The 15,408-nt window shown below is 35.5% G+C and overlaps 1 protein-coding gene across 1 annotated transcript; it reads right to left on the bottom strand.

The window, feature by feature from the left end:
- Positions 1–8,384: 8,384 nt before the first annotated feature.
- Positions 8,385–14,654, bottom strand: LOC145641714 (DEAD-box ATP-dependent RNA helicase 36-like). The gene is made up of 6 exons (XM_081692635.1): positions 13,887–14,654; positions 13,140–13,462; positions 11,254–11,457; positions 11,086–11,167; positions 10,897–10,995; positions 8,385–8,713 (listed from the first exon to the last, which is right to left on the bottom strand). Exons 1-6 carry the CDS (start codon positions 14,514–14,516, stop codon positions 8,585–8,587), a joined length of 1,467 nt encoding a protein of 488 aa, XP_081548761.1. The 5' UTR covers positions 14,517–14,654; the 3' UTR covers positions 8,385–8,584.
- Positions 14,655–15,408: the final 754 nt, after the last annotated feature.

The following is a 15,408-nucleotide window of genomic DNA, read 5'->3' as shown; positions in this document are numbered from 1 at the left end:
AAATAAATCATGCTTCATAATTCAATCACCAATCACAGCCAAATCACAATTTCCATTCCATATTTAGTATGATACTACTTGTAATCAATTAATTACATCTAGGATGCTACTACATCATCAAAAATATGCTAAGGACGCGAACGAACCTTGAATACGATCTTAATATCTCCAAGACTAATAGAAATCACTCACTTCGAAGTCTCCTACAATTTAAAATAATAAAAAGTATTAAAATCCTCTCCACACAAATTCACTAGTAGAAAAAACACATTACGCAGCGGTTCAAACCCGGTCTAAGGCACCGGTTTGAACCGCTGCCTATTTGAGGGGTGCCAAAAACCTACTTTTTGGCACCGGTTCAAAACCGGTGCCATAGGGTTTAATAGGCACCGGTTAACCGGTGCCATAGGGTAGAATAGGCACCGGTTAACCGGTGCCTAATACTGCTCTCCCGCCATTTTTTTTTTGGGTGGTGGATAGTTTAGGCACCGGTTCCTGCCTAACCGGTGCCTTTTGTATAATTTTTTTTTTTTTCGTTTTTTTTTTTCCATCGTGCAATAATATTTTTAAAAAAAACCTGCAATAATAATAACCTGTAATTCCAGCAATTATATTAAATATAATAATAAATAATTTTATTATTATAATAACTAATAATAATATTATTAATTATTATATACAAAAATAATATTAGATACAAGAATTCAATTATATATATATATAGATATAAATATTCGCAAACGCAATACAAAAAAAAAAAAGTTGCTTACATATACAAATAATAGTAAGTACACATATATAATGAATAATAAGTTATATATAGTTCAAAAGTTAACATAAATAATTTACAATTACAATGCATGCCATTTACATGTTGAAGGTGATGAAAGACGCCAACATGTCACGAACTTCATTAAGCTCCTTTATTGTCAACGGACCATCCTTTTGGACCTTGCAAAACTTGAAATACAAAAACATTATTTTAAAAATAATTAATTAGGCAAAAAATATGTATTTTATCAAATATTACCTATACGACTTCTATATAGCCCATTTACTACATTACTTATCAAATGAACTATTTCTTTCTCATAACATGTCAATATTGGATAGTTGTATGTGTGTAAGCCCTAAAATTGTATAGGAGAGCATTTTGTTAAGGTTTATGACGGTTTTTACCCAAAATGGCCCGAATATGGCCTATATGACCTTACTTTGCCCATTTCCTACATTTCTTATTAAATGAACTTTATTTATCTCATAACATGTCAATATTATCTAGTTATAGGTGTATAAGGAAAGAAATCACATCAAAAGAGCATATTAACACAAAATGGCCCTAATATGGCCCATATGACTTCTATTCAACCCATTTTCTACCTTTCTTGTGAAATAGCCTTTTTGTTTCTCATAACATGTCATTGTTGGATAATATTAGGTGTCTAAGGCTAGAAATCACATCAATATAGCATTTCAAGAAGTTTAACAACGCATTTTACTCAACATGGCCCAAATAGGGCTTATATGACTTCTATGTAGCCCATTTTCTACATTACTTATCAAATGAACTATTTCTTTCTCATAACATGTCAATGTTGGGTAGTTGTATGTGTGTAAGCCCTAAAATTGTATAGGAGAGCATTTTATTAAGGTTTACGACGCTTTTTACTCAAAATGGCCCGAATATGGCCTATATGACCTTACTTTGCCCATTTCCTACATTTCTTATTAAATGAACTTTATTTATCTCATAACATGTCAATATTATCTAGTTATAGGTGTATAAGGAAAGAAATCACATCAAAAGAGCATATTAACACAAAATGGCCCTAATATGGCCCATATGACTTCTATTCAACCCATTTTCTACCTTTCTTGTGAAATAGCCTTTTTGTTTCTCATAACATGTCATTGTTGGATAATATTAGGTGTCTAAGGCTAGAAATCACATCAATATAGCATTTCAAGAAGTTTTAGGACTTACCTCATCAAGCTGTTGAGTGTCCGTACAATGAGTCACAATGTCAAGCATGAATCTCATCACATACAAAGCACAATCAAGTCCATTCTCTTGTTGTGCGCACTAGCATATGACAAACAAAACACATCAGTGAAACATGCAAAGGAAATGAGCAAATATTTACTACCATAGATTTTCAAGATAATCACAATAATATCATGTAAATTACCAACGGTGTCTTCCATGTTGGACCCTTTGGAGCACGACAATGTAGCTTCTTCGTAACACTGTAGTATAAAAAAATACAATCAAATTTAATTAGTCGTATGATTACTAAATTAGTTATTATTAGCAATAATCATCACTATAGGTTGCTATATATATTTACTTTTGCAATATAGACTTCACGAGCCACTTCTCCGATGATCGAGCTGAATCAAGGTGATAAATTGTGTTAGTTTATTAAATGGATGAATAGAAAGAAATATAGCTAAGTAAAGTTTAGTAGTCATACCAATATAACAACTACCCACTTGAGCTCAATATGTACGTAGTCCTCAAGCTAATTAAACTCTTGCTTCAATTCACATATGAATCTATATATTAAAAAATCAAAAATTAGCAACGTCACTAATTCTCTAATATATTCACAAATCTCTAATGTATTCACAATTCTCTAATTTATTCACAACTAATTAAGTGGCAATATCACTATTTCTCTAATTTATGCACAATTCTCTAATTTAATCACAATTCTCTAAATTATTCACAAATCTATAATGTAATCACAACTAATTAGAAGCAAGGTCACTAATATACACATTAAAACATACAAAAACTCGACTAAGGAACAAGGTAATGCAAAATTACTAATATATTCAATCGAGGATCAAGAGTCAAAGCATTCAATCACAATAATTTGACTAAGAAATCACCATCTGGAACAAAAAGAAAAGTGCATGGAGAAAAATAAACTCACTCTTTTTCACCAAGCTTCATTGTAGTTCCTCCGTATTCACGGTATCCCCTTCTTTGACAGCAACAGGAATATGATTCCCCGTCTTGTCACGAAGGCCAGGTCCAACAGCAAGAACTTTGCCAGAATTCAGCTGAAATCGAATCTAAGCAACAAAATTCAGTAATAAATCCTTAAACTGATTCAATTATCAAAAACCAAACTCCCCAAAACAAGGCATCATAAACAAATTTCACAGCCAGCAATGTAGCACAAACATACAATTTTAATCCCAACAATGTAGCACAATTTTAATCTAAAATAAGATGAACCCATTAATTTTCTTTGCATTTCATATACAATCTAAGCACAATTTTAATCTAAATAAAATAAGATGAACCCATTAAATTGAAAAGATGAACTTACCCTAAATTAGTTGGAGGTGGAAGAAGACCCTCGCTGTGAGGAGGCGGTGCGCGCTGGTGGAGGTGGAGGCGGTGCACGCTGGTGGAGGTGGAGGCGGTGCGCGCTGCAGTTGTTGTTGTTTGTTTGTTTATGAAAAGACCCTCGCTGGTGAAGGAGGCGGTGCGCGCTGGTGGAGGTGGAGGCGGTGCGCGCTGGTGGAGGTGGAGGCGGTGCACGCTGGTGGAGGTGGAGGCGGTGCGCGCTGGTGGAGGTGGAGGCGGTGCGCGCTGCAGCTGTTGTTTGTTTCGCACAGAGAAAGGTGGTGGAGGGCAGGGTAGGGCAGGGAGATTCACGGCGGTGGTTTTCGACACCTGAAAGCGCCGGTGAAGGTGGCGGCTGTGGTGGAGGGAAAAGGTGGAGGCACGACAAAGAAGCTAAGGGATGAATACGAATGAAGGGAAGGGAAGGGAAGGAAAGAGAAAGAGAGGAAGAAAAGAGGAAAGACGCGGTTTTTTTTGTTTTGAATATGGCACCGGTTTGAAAGGCACCGGTTCAAACCGGTGCCTTTTTTATTTTTGGCACCGGTTCAGGCTGAACCGGTGCCTTTTCTCTTTTGGTAAAAAGCCGCCCAATTCTAGACCGGTTTTTGGCACCGGTTTAGGCTGAACCGGTGCCATATGGGGGGTGCCTAATGCTTTTTTTCTACTAGTGATTCCCAGCAATATATACTATTATTAATCCCCTCATAATTTAATTAAAATAAGCTAAAATTATATTTAAAACATCATACTTTAATCCCAATCGATGGGTAATTAAAATTCCTTAAAGAAAATTTATTTTTAATGTACTACTAAAAATTCCAACATTATATTTTAATGAAAACTTGTTGTAATTAGGCTTTAAAACACTGTAGACACCTAAAAATGTCTCCCCAAAACTAAACCCGATGATGAACACCTTTCACTGCCATTATTGGTCGGGTTGAGTATTTAATCTTTGGAGTGATTAAATCCATGTTCAATTCAATACATTTCATAAACCAATCCATTTCCTAGCTCATTTCCCTATACCATAACTTGTTTTCCCCTTTTCGTGTGCACATCGCAAAACCGAGAGAAACTGAATTTTTGGCCTAATAATTTTGATCCAATTATTATTTGTTTGGATAGGCCTTGAAATAAGCTTTCCAAAAATATATCATAATCCCAATTCCGATTTAAAACGAAGAAGATAAGAGCCAAACACTAAACTCGGCCCAAAACCGACACCCTTCTACTAAACGGCCATATCTTAAAATCTACAAATGATTTTGACCTGATTCTAATTGGGTTGAAAATTATACTTGATAAGATTTCCAATGATATACTATATGCCTTATTTTGAGCTACATATCAAAAGTTATGATGATTTTTAAAACGTGTAAAAACCTGAAATTACCGCGCACAGTGTAAAAGCACCGTGTCACGGCGCCTGATGACGTGGCACAGTGCCGGGTGCCGTGACACGGTAATTTATAATGTGTCACGATGTGTTTGTCCATGTTTTTAATCCACCGTGTCACGGGATTTTGCACCGCGTCACGGTATAATTTCTCGGGTCACGGTGCCCATTCCGTGACACGGGGCTGTTCCATGTAATTTCCACGTACTTTTTTTACCGTGAAAAGGTGTATTGTACCGTGCCACGGTGGACACTACCGTGTCAGGGTACGTGTGCCGTGTCACGAAATTTTCTCGTGTCTTTTCCGCATAAACCCTTCACGCGTTTTTACTCCAGTAGGTAAAATATTTCCCGCGTCACTCCAGTTTCCCCCGTGTCACGGTATTCTTTGTCGTGCCGCAGTATTCTTTTCCGTGTCGCAGCAACCTTTTTTAGGTTTTTTTTTTTTTTTTTTTTTTTATCTTTTTAGGGTTCCGTGCGTTCCCCTACTCATTTCCTCTATAAATACCCCCCTCCTTTCTATAGTTCGGGGCATCAAATCCTTCTCTCTTCCTCTCTTTTACACCAAAAATCATTCTCTTCTCTCTCTCTCTCTCTCATATTCTAAGCCTTAAACCTATATTCCTAATTACACCATTCTTCCCCCAAAGCACTCTAAGGAGTCCATACTTAACCCGAGGTTCCGTCCTTAAACCAAGGCGTGAAAGGTGCAAATAACTGAGGGTTTGGACCAAATAAAATCTAAATTTATTTAATTTAATTTTCATTTGATTTATATTTTTTATTGAAGTTACTAACAATTTATTCATGATGTAGCAATTTAAAGGAACGCATGGAATGTGAGTAATTAATTAATTTAATTACTATTATTTTATTTTAATATTGCTAGTATCATGATTAGGGTTATTATTATTATTTGATTTGGCTAACGCTATTATTGTTAAATTGCTTTCAATATTAATGCATATTCTATTATTTATTATGATCACCATATTGCATGCTTAAAGAGAATATGTAATTGAAAATCACGCCTAAAAAGATAATTTGGACGACCGGTTTAGTTTCCTTTTTAATCTTGTTTATATATATATATATATATATATATATATATATATATATATATATATATATATATATATATATATATATATATATATATATATATATATATATGCAACATATAATTTATAAATATTAGTGATCACTCAATTAAACAACAATATTAAAAAGGAACCTAAACCGGTCGTCCAAATTATCTTATTAGGCATGATTTTCAATTACATATTCCCTTTAAACATACAATATGGTGATCAATAAAATAATAAAATAAACATTAATATTGGAAGCAATTCTACAATAAATTGTTAGTCAAATCAAATCATAATAATTAACCTAATCATGATACTAGCAATATAAAAATAAAATAAGTAATTAAATTAATTACTCACATTAACCCGCTCCTTTAAATTGCTACATCATGAATAAATTGTTAGTAACTTCAATAAAAATATAAATCAAATTGAAATTAGATTAAATAAAATCAAAAGTAAAGTTGATTTGGTCCAAACCCTCAGTTAATTATACCTTTCACGCCTTAATTTAAGGACGGAACATCGGGTTAAGTATGGACTCCTTGGAGTGCTTAAGGGAAATATTATGGAAGAGTAAGAAGGCCGGAAATTAGGCTAAAGAGGGAGAAGAGAATGATTTTTGGTGTAGGGAGAGAGAGAATGATTTTTGGTGCCCCGAAATGTAGAAATGAGGGTCCTATTTATAGGAAAAATGAGCAGAGGGAACACACGAAACCCTAAAAGGATAAAAACCCTAAAAAAGGTTGTCGCAACGCGTCAACAACATGCCGCGACACGGTACACTTTAGTGTGACGCGGGGTAATTTGGTGTGACGCGGGACAGAAACAAACCTACAGAGGATAAAAAGTGTTTAGGGATTATGCGGAGAAAACACGGAGCAATCTCGTGTCATGGGAAAATGTGCCGTGACTCGGCAAGATTTCCCGTGGCGCGGCAGCTATTTCCGTGACACGGTGGAATTTATTTCCATGTTTAGGTCCTGATTCATTAGCGCGTGAGAAAAGGGACGCAAAAAAGACGTGGGAATGAACTGTGACACGGTGAAAAATACCGTGTCACGGTACCAGGCCTGTGCCACATCATCATCTCCCGCAACGCGACATTTTTAAATTGTGCGCGGTAATTCCAGTTTTTTACGCGTTTTTATAATTATCATAACTTTTGATCTGTAACTCGGAATAAGACATATAATGTAATTATTGGAAATATTATCAAGTCTATTTTCCAACCCAATTGGAATCAGGTCAAAATCATTTGTAAATTTTAAGATATGGCCGTTTTAGTATAAGGGTGTCGATTTTGGGCTGCGTTTAGTATTTTGCTCATAGCTTCTTCGTTTTAAATCGGAATTGGGCTTATGATATATGGTTGGAAAGCTTATTAAAAGGCTTGTACAACAAAATAATAATTGGATCAAAATTATTAAGCAACAAAATCAGTTTCTCTTGATTTTGCAATGTGGAAACGAAAAGAGGAAAACAAGTTATGGTTTAGGGAAATGAGCTAGGAAATGGAATGATTTATGAAATGTATTGAATGGAAACATGGATTTAAGCACTCCAAAGATAAAATACTCAACCCGACCAATAATGGCGGTGAAAGGTTGTTCATCATCGAGTTTGGTTTTGGAGAGACATTTTTAGGTGTCTACAATATATAAGTTTTTTTTTTTTTTTTTTTTTTTTTTTTTTAACAATATTTAAAATGAGTATAATTAAATAATTTTATTAACTTATGTTTATGTTTTTGTATTATTATATTATTATTGTTCTTTTTATTATTCTTATTTTAATTATTATAGTTCTTTTACTCTTTATTATTATTTATGTAAATTTTATTATTAATTTATTATTATAGCCTTTTTATGGAGGTTGAAAGCCGTGAAATACAACCGTTTTGCAGTACCCATGTCGTGCTCGTGCCGATTTTTCAAAATTGTGTTCACGGCCCGACCCACTCCTCAGTCACCGTTTCGTATCGTACCGCAGGCGGGCTTATGCCAGGTTGTGCCACCACCGTGTTGTGCTCGTGACGCCCGTGAGCCAGCACAACCCATGCCCACCTCTAATTTTATCAGCCCCACTAATTTTCCAATTATGGCTTGATTGACATTTTAATTGGAAAATTACATTAAAATTAATAATTTTGAGTGGTAGTTTAGGTTGTTTGAACACTGGACTCTTACATAAAAGAGATTACTATAAAGGAAAGGTGTTTGTATACTACCTCCATTCCAAATTACTCGCAACTTTAGGGCATTATTTGTGAGACATAAAATATTCCAAAGTTGCAAGTAATTTGGACCGGAGGTAGTACTTTATTCCATTGAGCTAAATGAAAGGTTGGGCTAGGGTTTTGGTTTAGGGGTGTTGTGAGTTTTCAATATGGTAGAAATGGGTTCCAATTGGGTGGGCGGAGTAACCAGGTGTTGGTCAAGTGGTTTAAGGGTTTTGCTACTCAATGGAAAATATTTCATCCTTTTCCCTTCTCTTATTTTCCTTCTTATTTTCCTTCACCTCCATAGTTTCATAGTATCCAAAAATTTGCTATTTATAAAGAACTCTATAACAATGTTAATTCACGATCCATTCTCCTAATCCAAATTACAGCTGCTGGACAAAAATGCAGCTTAGCCTTAAATGCAATTCTGTGGTCAATGTTAGTAAACAAAAAAATAAATTACAGGGTTCATTATCTTAAAACAATTCCAATATTGTAGTTTACTAATTGAGCTACAAGACTTGTGCCCTATTTCGCTTTTGGTTTTTATCTGCTAGTTTTTGCTTCTTGCGTGCCTTCACTCTATCCTCAAAGCCATCATCTAACATCTTCATATTTGCGACCCTCCTTGCCTTGGTAACCTGCAAGACATAGAGGTTTTGCAAGAAAAAGGTGAACCCACTCCTGCCTCAAGTAAATACAGAGTATATAAAGCAGAGAGAAATCTAGCAAAGAAACAAACATAAAATCAGAATTACACGATCTGCCTAAAAAAAAAAAAAAAGATTCTTACTTGTGAGATAAAAAGTCTACATGATGTTCAGAGACAAAACCCTTGTTCTATATCTATAACTATTGTTGTTTGTGTCCAAGACATGTGCTCTACTTTTTAAGTACTTGTGGCATGCTATCATCGGCCTAAATAAGCAATGGGGATCTCCAATTGTAGATCAATAAATCATCATGACCATTGCTAAGTAGTTCACATTGAACAGAAGAAAAGATATCAGAAAAGAGGCCTAAGAAATTGAGAAAGTGGTTCTTTAATCTTCTTTACTAAAGGGACACATATCAATTTTCCATTTTCTGCAAACTTCCACAACAAACAAAGGTGATCTCTTTCTCACTTTGAATTCCTTCAACTCATCCTCCGTTTCACTACCTATTTCAACCAAAAGCTCCATTAATTTTGTTTACAAAATGGACAAAATCAGTTGCCATATTTCTACAAACTTCCAAGATGTCCATAAGGGTGGTCTCTTATCTCAACTTCCTTTACATGGCACCAAGATCACTGTCATCCCTCGTCAAATTTTATCATAATCAAAGCCCTACCTCGAGATGGTCTAAATCAACCTATGTGACTACAATTAGAGTGAAGTTAATCACCCAATGACAAAAATTGCAATTCTTGGTGGTTTCTTACCTTTTGACAAGTTAGAAGCCTACAGCTTGTAAGGTATGCAGGAGGAATTTTTTAATTCTGAGCTATACTAAAGGCTGATTGTGAGGTTGTTGCATAGTAATGCTGTATTTTTAAAGGTGAGAGGAGCGTCGATTGCAACATCGGTGATGGGCTAGTGGTTGTTTAAGAGGCGGTGGATGTAGTGACAAGAGGCAGACGCCAAAGGTAGCAAGGAAGAGCTGTTTGCCAAGGATGGAATACAAAATTATGATATTATGATCTTTTTGGAGTGCAGTTGTGTAGTATAAGAGAGTTACAAAAGGAAGAAGGAAATTTTAAAATTACAGCAGAGGATTGCTAAGAACTCCAAAAAAAGAAAAAGTGGGAAAATAGTAGAAAGAACAGCCAGTTACTAAGGGAAATAGGGGGTTTGTATTACATTACCCTTTAATGAATTTTCCCAACCAAAAAACCAATTAGATAAAATATAGAAAGAAATTACGAGTACATTACGAATATGTTCACTTCACCTGAAGTAATTTACTCAGTTAAATCTTATTTAGTTCTAATCTGGATTGTTCTGAATATTTTTTTTATCTAGTCTGATTTTCATAAAAAATTTTGAATTATATTAGTCTGGTCTAATGTGATTTTATGTACTATACTGACAAACCTTTGACTGTTTTTTTTAAAAGTAATATAATAAAAAACATTACAAAGTCAGATTCATTCCAATGTATAATTTCTATGTAATTTAAAAATCTACCCCTAACCCGGAACCTGACTCCTACTAACCCGCGACTATGGTAGGTTCTGCTTACTGAAATCTTAATTTTTTATAATTGTGCAACTAAAGATATATAGTAGTAAATAACCGATAATTAAAAGCATATTAGTCTGAGATAAGTTGAAGATAACAAATTCTAATAATCTAATTCAAGTACCCCAAATTCTTTAATCAACATAAAAGTCAAACACTGAAAGTGTATTAGTGATCCAGGGAGGACAATTGCATCCAGCCTTACCCCAACCACTGATATATTTCACTGTTTGATATCTCCATTAGTGGATTTTGATAAACTATGCCATTATAAAAGGATGAAGAAGATTATTTATCAATTCCACATAATAATCTGAAATCCATCGGATATTTATTCCTAAAACATATCTCATTGTAGTTGTTGTGTCAAGTGGCATACATCATAGTGATTGAAAACAAGTGACTGAATACTAATACCTTACTAATTTGCTATAATTTCATCAAACCAGTGATATATATGATGAGCAGAAAGTAATGGTGATTGATATGTGTTTAGAATGTTGGAATAGCATTTTCTTTATTTCTTTATTTTTATGAGAGTGTTTTTTCTCTTATTTTCAACTATTGTAAGTCAAGGCAACACATATCAGCACTCTCACCTTGGTCATATCGGCAACCACCTCTTTTTCTTTACATTCAAACTTTTCCATTTGCTTACCAAGTGTTGCTTCTATTCCATGTAAAAGATCCACATCATTCTGCAAAAAATAATGAGCAAAAAATAATGAGCAAAAAACATGAAGCCACCAGAAAAACAACTGTTTCATCATTGCGCAGACAGAACTCACCCCTGATACAATGCTCAGCACAAGTCCCTCTCTACCAGCTCTTGCAGTACGTCCTGCACGATGAACATATTCAACAGGATCCCTGCAGTCATCACATTTTAGCATAAAGCATATACATTGTATAACTTCATTAAATAACAATTTCCAAATAGAGTGTGAGCATGTAACCTTGGTACGTCATAAAGTATGACTAGATCCACCATCGGAATATCTAGCCCACGTTCAACAACTCCTGTAGCCAGCAATATAGGAACTTTCCCAGACTTAAATCGATGAACAGAAGCTTGTCTTAAAGACTGAGGTATCATTGAGTTCAGCTCGGCAACCTTGAAGTCAAGTTCTTCCAACATCAAAGCCAATCGGTGGCATGTCCTATTTGCAAGAGCAAGATGCCTAACTTTGAGATTAACTAGTCTTTGAACCAAGCTAAGCTTTGAATAACAATTAATTTATTAAAAAAAAGGGATCTAGGGAGGTAATCTAAAAGTTTCTGTTAAGTGAAGCTTTTTTCTATAGAAAACTATATTTTTCTTAAAAAGAATAAAAAGAATAATTAAATGATGAAGATACCAGCTACCACTAATGAAAAGCATCAATATTCACTTTCATACTAGATAAATAACAAGTTCACTGTAACACTCACTTACTGTTCATGTTATTATAAGCAAACAAATCCAGAAAATGAATTTTTGATGTAGAACCCCAAAAGATCAAATATCTTGATATGCTAAGTACTACCTCCGTTTCATAAAATCTGCAACAAACTATGTTGCACGATTCTCAAGACAAAATTTGACAAATGTAGATTAACAAAAGTAAGGGTAGGTAATTAAGGGTAAAAAAAGTGGGATGATTTGATTAAACCACCCAATGACATCCAGAACCTCTGGCCCCACCAACCACCCACCATAATGTCCACCCCAGCACCTAAAATGACCACCCTACCATTGCCAACACCCACATACTCCACCAGCAGCAGGACCATTCGACCACACAACCACCTTTGCCACCCTATACCCACCCTCTCACCACCACAAGATCCGAAACCCCCACGCACCCTAACCACCGTATACCCACCCTACCCAATTCACAACCACCAAAAACCTACCGTTTAACGAACTTCTCACGGACCACCACCAAGAACTGAAACCCCAATGCACCATAACCACCAAAAAACCCAGCCTACCTCACCACCACCATCAAGAATCGAAACCCACCTTGCCACCATCAAGAATCGAAACCCCACCTCGCCACCACGATCTGAAATGCACCTCCTAAAACACCACGATCTGAAATGCGCCACCACGAGAGAAGAGAAAAGAGGGAGAAGAGATGGTGCGGTGGATTTGAGTGGTGGTGGTGGGTGCGGTGGATCTGAGTGGTGGCGGTGCGTGTTAGGAATGAGCTTGGTTACAACACTATTAATGGCAGAAATTAAGATGAAGAAGATGATTAAAGCATTAAGATGAGAATAACAACTAAATTGGATGATAATTCCACTTTCGACAGGTGGATTCTCTCCTAATATGAGCTTTCGAGAGGCTCACTCTCTGCCAATAACAATCCTCAATAATATTCAACATAATGATTATTCCTCCTAATATAAATAGAAAAATCCTCTTAACAAACTCTAGCTTATTCCCCAAGTCACTAATAATAGACTATGACAAATATGCTCTTCCCCAATATTGATTCTTTGCAGTGCGGTGAGAGAAGAGAGGATATGACTGGTGCTGGTGGTGGTTGAGAGGGAGGAGAAAGAAAAATTGGTGGTGGATATGGTTGTGAGGGAGGAGAGAGAATGTGGGTTAGGGTTTTAATTATGGTTTAATTAATTTGAGTTAAAGAGTTAATATGTTGTTTACTGAAGTTAAGTAAAATTTAGTAAGGGTATGGTGTTAATTTTACACAAAAAATTTACTAAAAGAGGAAACTTTCGATTTATTGCACATAATGCGTAGTTTCCTTTTTGGGAAATTGTTGCAAAATTTATGAAACGGAGGTAGTACGCAATAAATGTATCATAACATTACTAAATGAACTTAGTTACATACCTATATTCAGAGAAGAATATAATGACTGAGCGAACACTCATATCTTCCATCTTTGATAAAATATATCGAAGATATACATCCTTGACATGTTCAGGAATAATAATATATTGTTGTCGAAGAGACTCCACAGTGTGAAGGCCTTCATGTGCCTCAAAGAAGAATGCCTTGTTAGAAGATAACTCAAGCAATGCCGTTAGATCATCGGTCATTGTTGCAGAAAATAATAAAGTTTGCCGTTTTTTAGGCAAGCACTTAAATATAACTCTTAGCTCCTCCTCAAACCCAACATCAAGAACTCTATCTGCTTCGTCCAACACAAGAAACTGCGAAAACCATTCAGAAATTTTTTTCCCATAAGCCAGATTATAAGTACAAATGGCCAATCCCTCAACAATCATCCATAGTTTAGGACAAGGAAAACTACATTACATTCAAATTTTATACCTAAGTAATTACACTAACAAATTTTGTATCTAAAGTGCTACCAAAACAAGAGATCATCAAACACAATTTATCAAACATTAAAAAAAATGTCAGATATCTTTGAAACACTTGCGGACAAAAGTGCGCAAATGAATTGTCACCCAAAAAACACGGGTATTACACATATTCTGTTTTCCTACCATAGCTAAAAATAAAAAGCATAAACCATATCTGTTTATCATAATGTCATATTATTTTACCCTTGCCCACCAGGACATAATTACCATACATCTAACAAGCAAAACATAGAGTAATAACCATTACCTTTGTTCTGGAAAAGACTGGGGGTACATCTGGGTTATCTTCAAGCAAAACTTTAATCCTTCCCGGAGTAGTAATAACCACATGAGGCCTTTGCATCAGCGCCTTCGACTGGGTGATCATATCCATGCCGCCAATGATGACAGCACAACGGATATGCAAGGATGAGCCAAGGGCACGAAACTGCTCAGCCAACTGAAATGCCAATTCCCGAGTGGGGGTGACAACAAGGGCAAAAACCCCATATGGGTCTTCTGCTAATCGATGAAGGATAGGCAAGGCAAATGTAGCGGTTTTTCCAGTTCCCGTCTTTGCAATACCCAAAACATCATTTCCCGCGAGAATCTTAGGAATGCAATATCGTTGCACTTCAGTTGGTTTCTTCATTCCGAGTTCTGAACAGGTTTTAATACCCCACTCTGAAAGTCCTAAATCAGCAAAAGTAGAAGTAGAAGATGTTTCATTCTTACAATCCGGCGTCTGCTTTTCGATTTGTTGATGCTGTTCATTGGGTATTTGGGAGTTTTGTATAGGGATATCAGTGTGTGATTTTTGAGGTTTTTTGGAAAAACTCTTGTTTTTCTTTGAAAATAATGGGAAGTTGGTATCAAGGTCCAGAGAAGTTGAATTCATACTTCAATCTAATGAGAAAAAAATTTTAGGATTTCAATTTGGTGAAGAACTTGGAATCTCTGGTTCTAACGAGAGAAAAAAGAGATGCGATTGAGAAAAGTAGAATGAGGATAGAAGGAGAAGGGAGGCAGTGGCTTTTTAAATTTAAGAGTTAAAAAAAATTGTAATCCAAAAACCCTAAAATACCTACTACCTCCGTTACAGGTGATGTGTAACGATTTGACATAAAGCAGAGCGAGAAAATGTTTAATCGTTGTACATAACCTGTGACGGACGTAATAGTATGACTGTATGAGTAGTCTATTTACTGTTCGAAGGACCGTACTGTAGCTTATCAACAGTATCTTCCCGATACTACCCTCGATATTTTTTTCCCCCGATGTTTATTGCTTTACTTACCCTTTTCCTGCTTTTGCTCACCATCACTCTTTCTCTTTCAGCCATTATTTTCTCTTGAGAATTTCAGCTGAAAATGGAGTCAAATTCGGCTATTGCAGAATGATCATCTACGTTTCTATGGTTATTTATTTATTTATTTATTTGTTTGTGATTGAAGTATTGAGTGTGGTGGTTTCTGGCTTCCGTACCTACTCGCTAATTGGGTTTATGGTGATTGATTTGGCGGGGTGAGTAATTTGCCTTTTTTTACTTTGAGGTTTTACAGTTCGGTTTTGCTTTTACCAAGGCGTTTGGCTAGATTTGCGATTAGCTGTATGACATGTTCTCATACATTGAAATTCAGCTCAGCTCAACTCAGCTCGCAATTTCCTTCTCTTATCAATTATTCATTTCACTTCAGTCAATAAAAAATAAAAATAGGCCCTTAATAATAACTTACTTTTTGCGATTTGTTAGTTTGTTGCGTTTATAAGTTTTGCCGTGGCGTTTGGTT

This window comes from Chenopodium album, chromosome 8 (genome assembly GCF_948465745.1).
Source record: "Chenopodium album chromosome 8, dcCheAlbu1.1, whole genome shotgun sequence".
In the NCBI taxonomy this organism is placed as follows: Eukaryota; Viridiplantae; Streptophyta; class Magnoliopsida; order Caryophyllales; family Amaranthaceae; genus Chenopodium; species Chenopodium album.
Note: the sequence above shows the minus strand (reverse complement) of the source record. Positions and strands in the feature narration are given on the sequence as shown.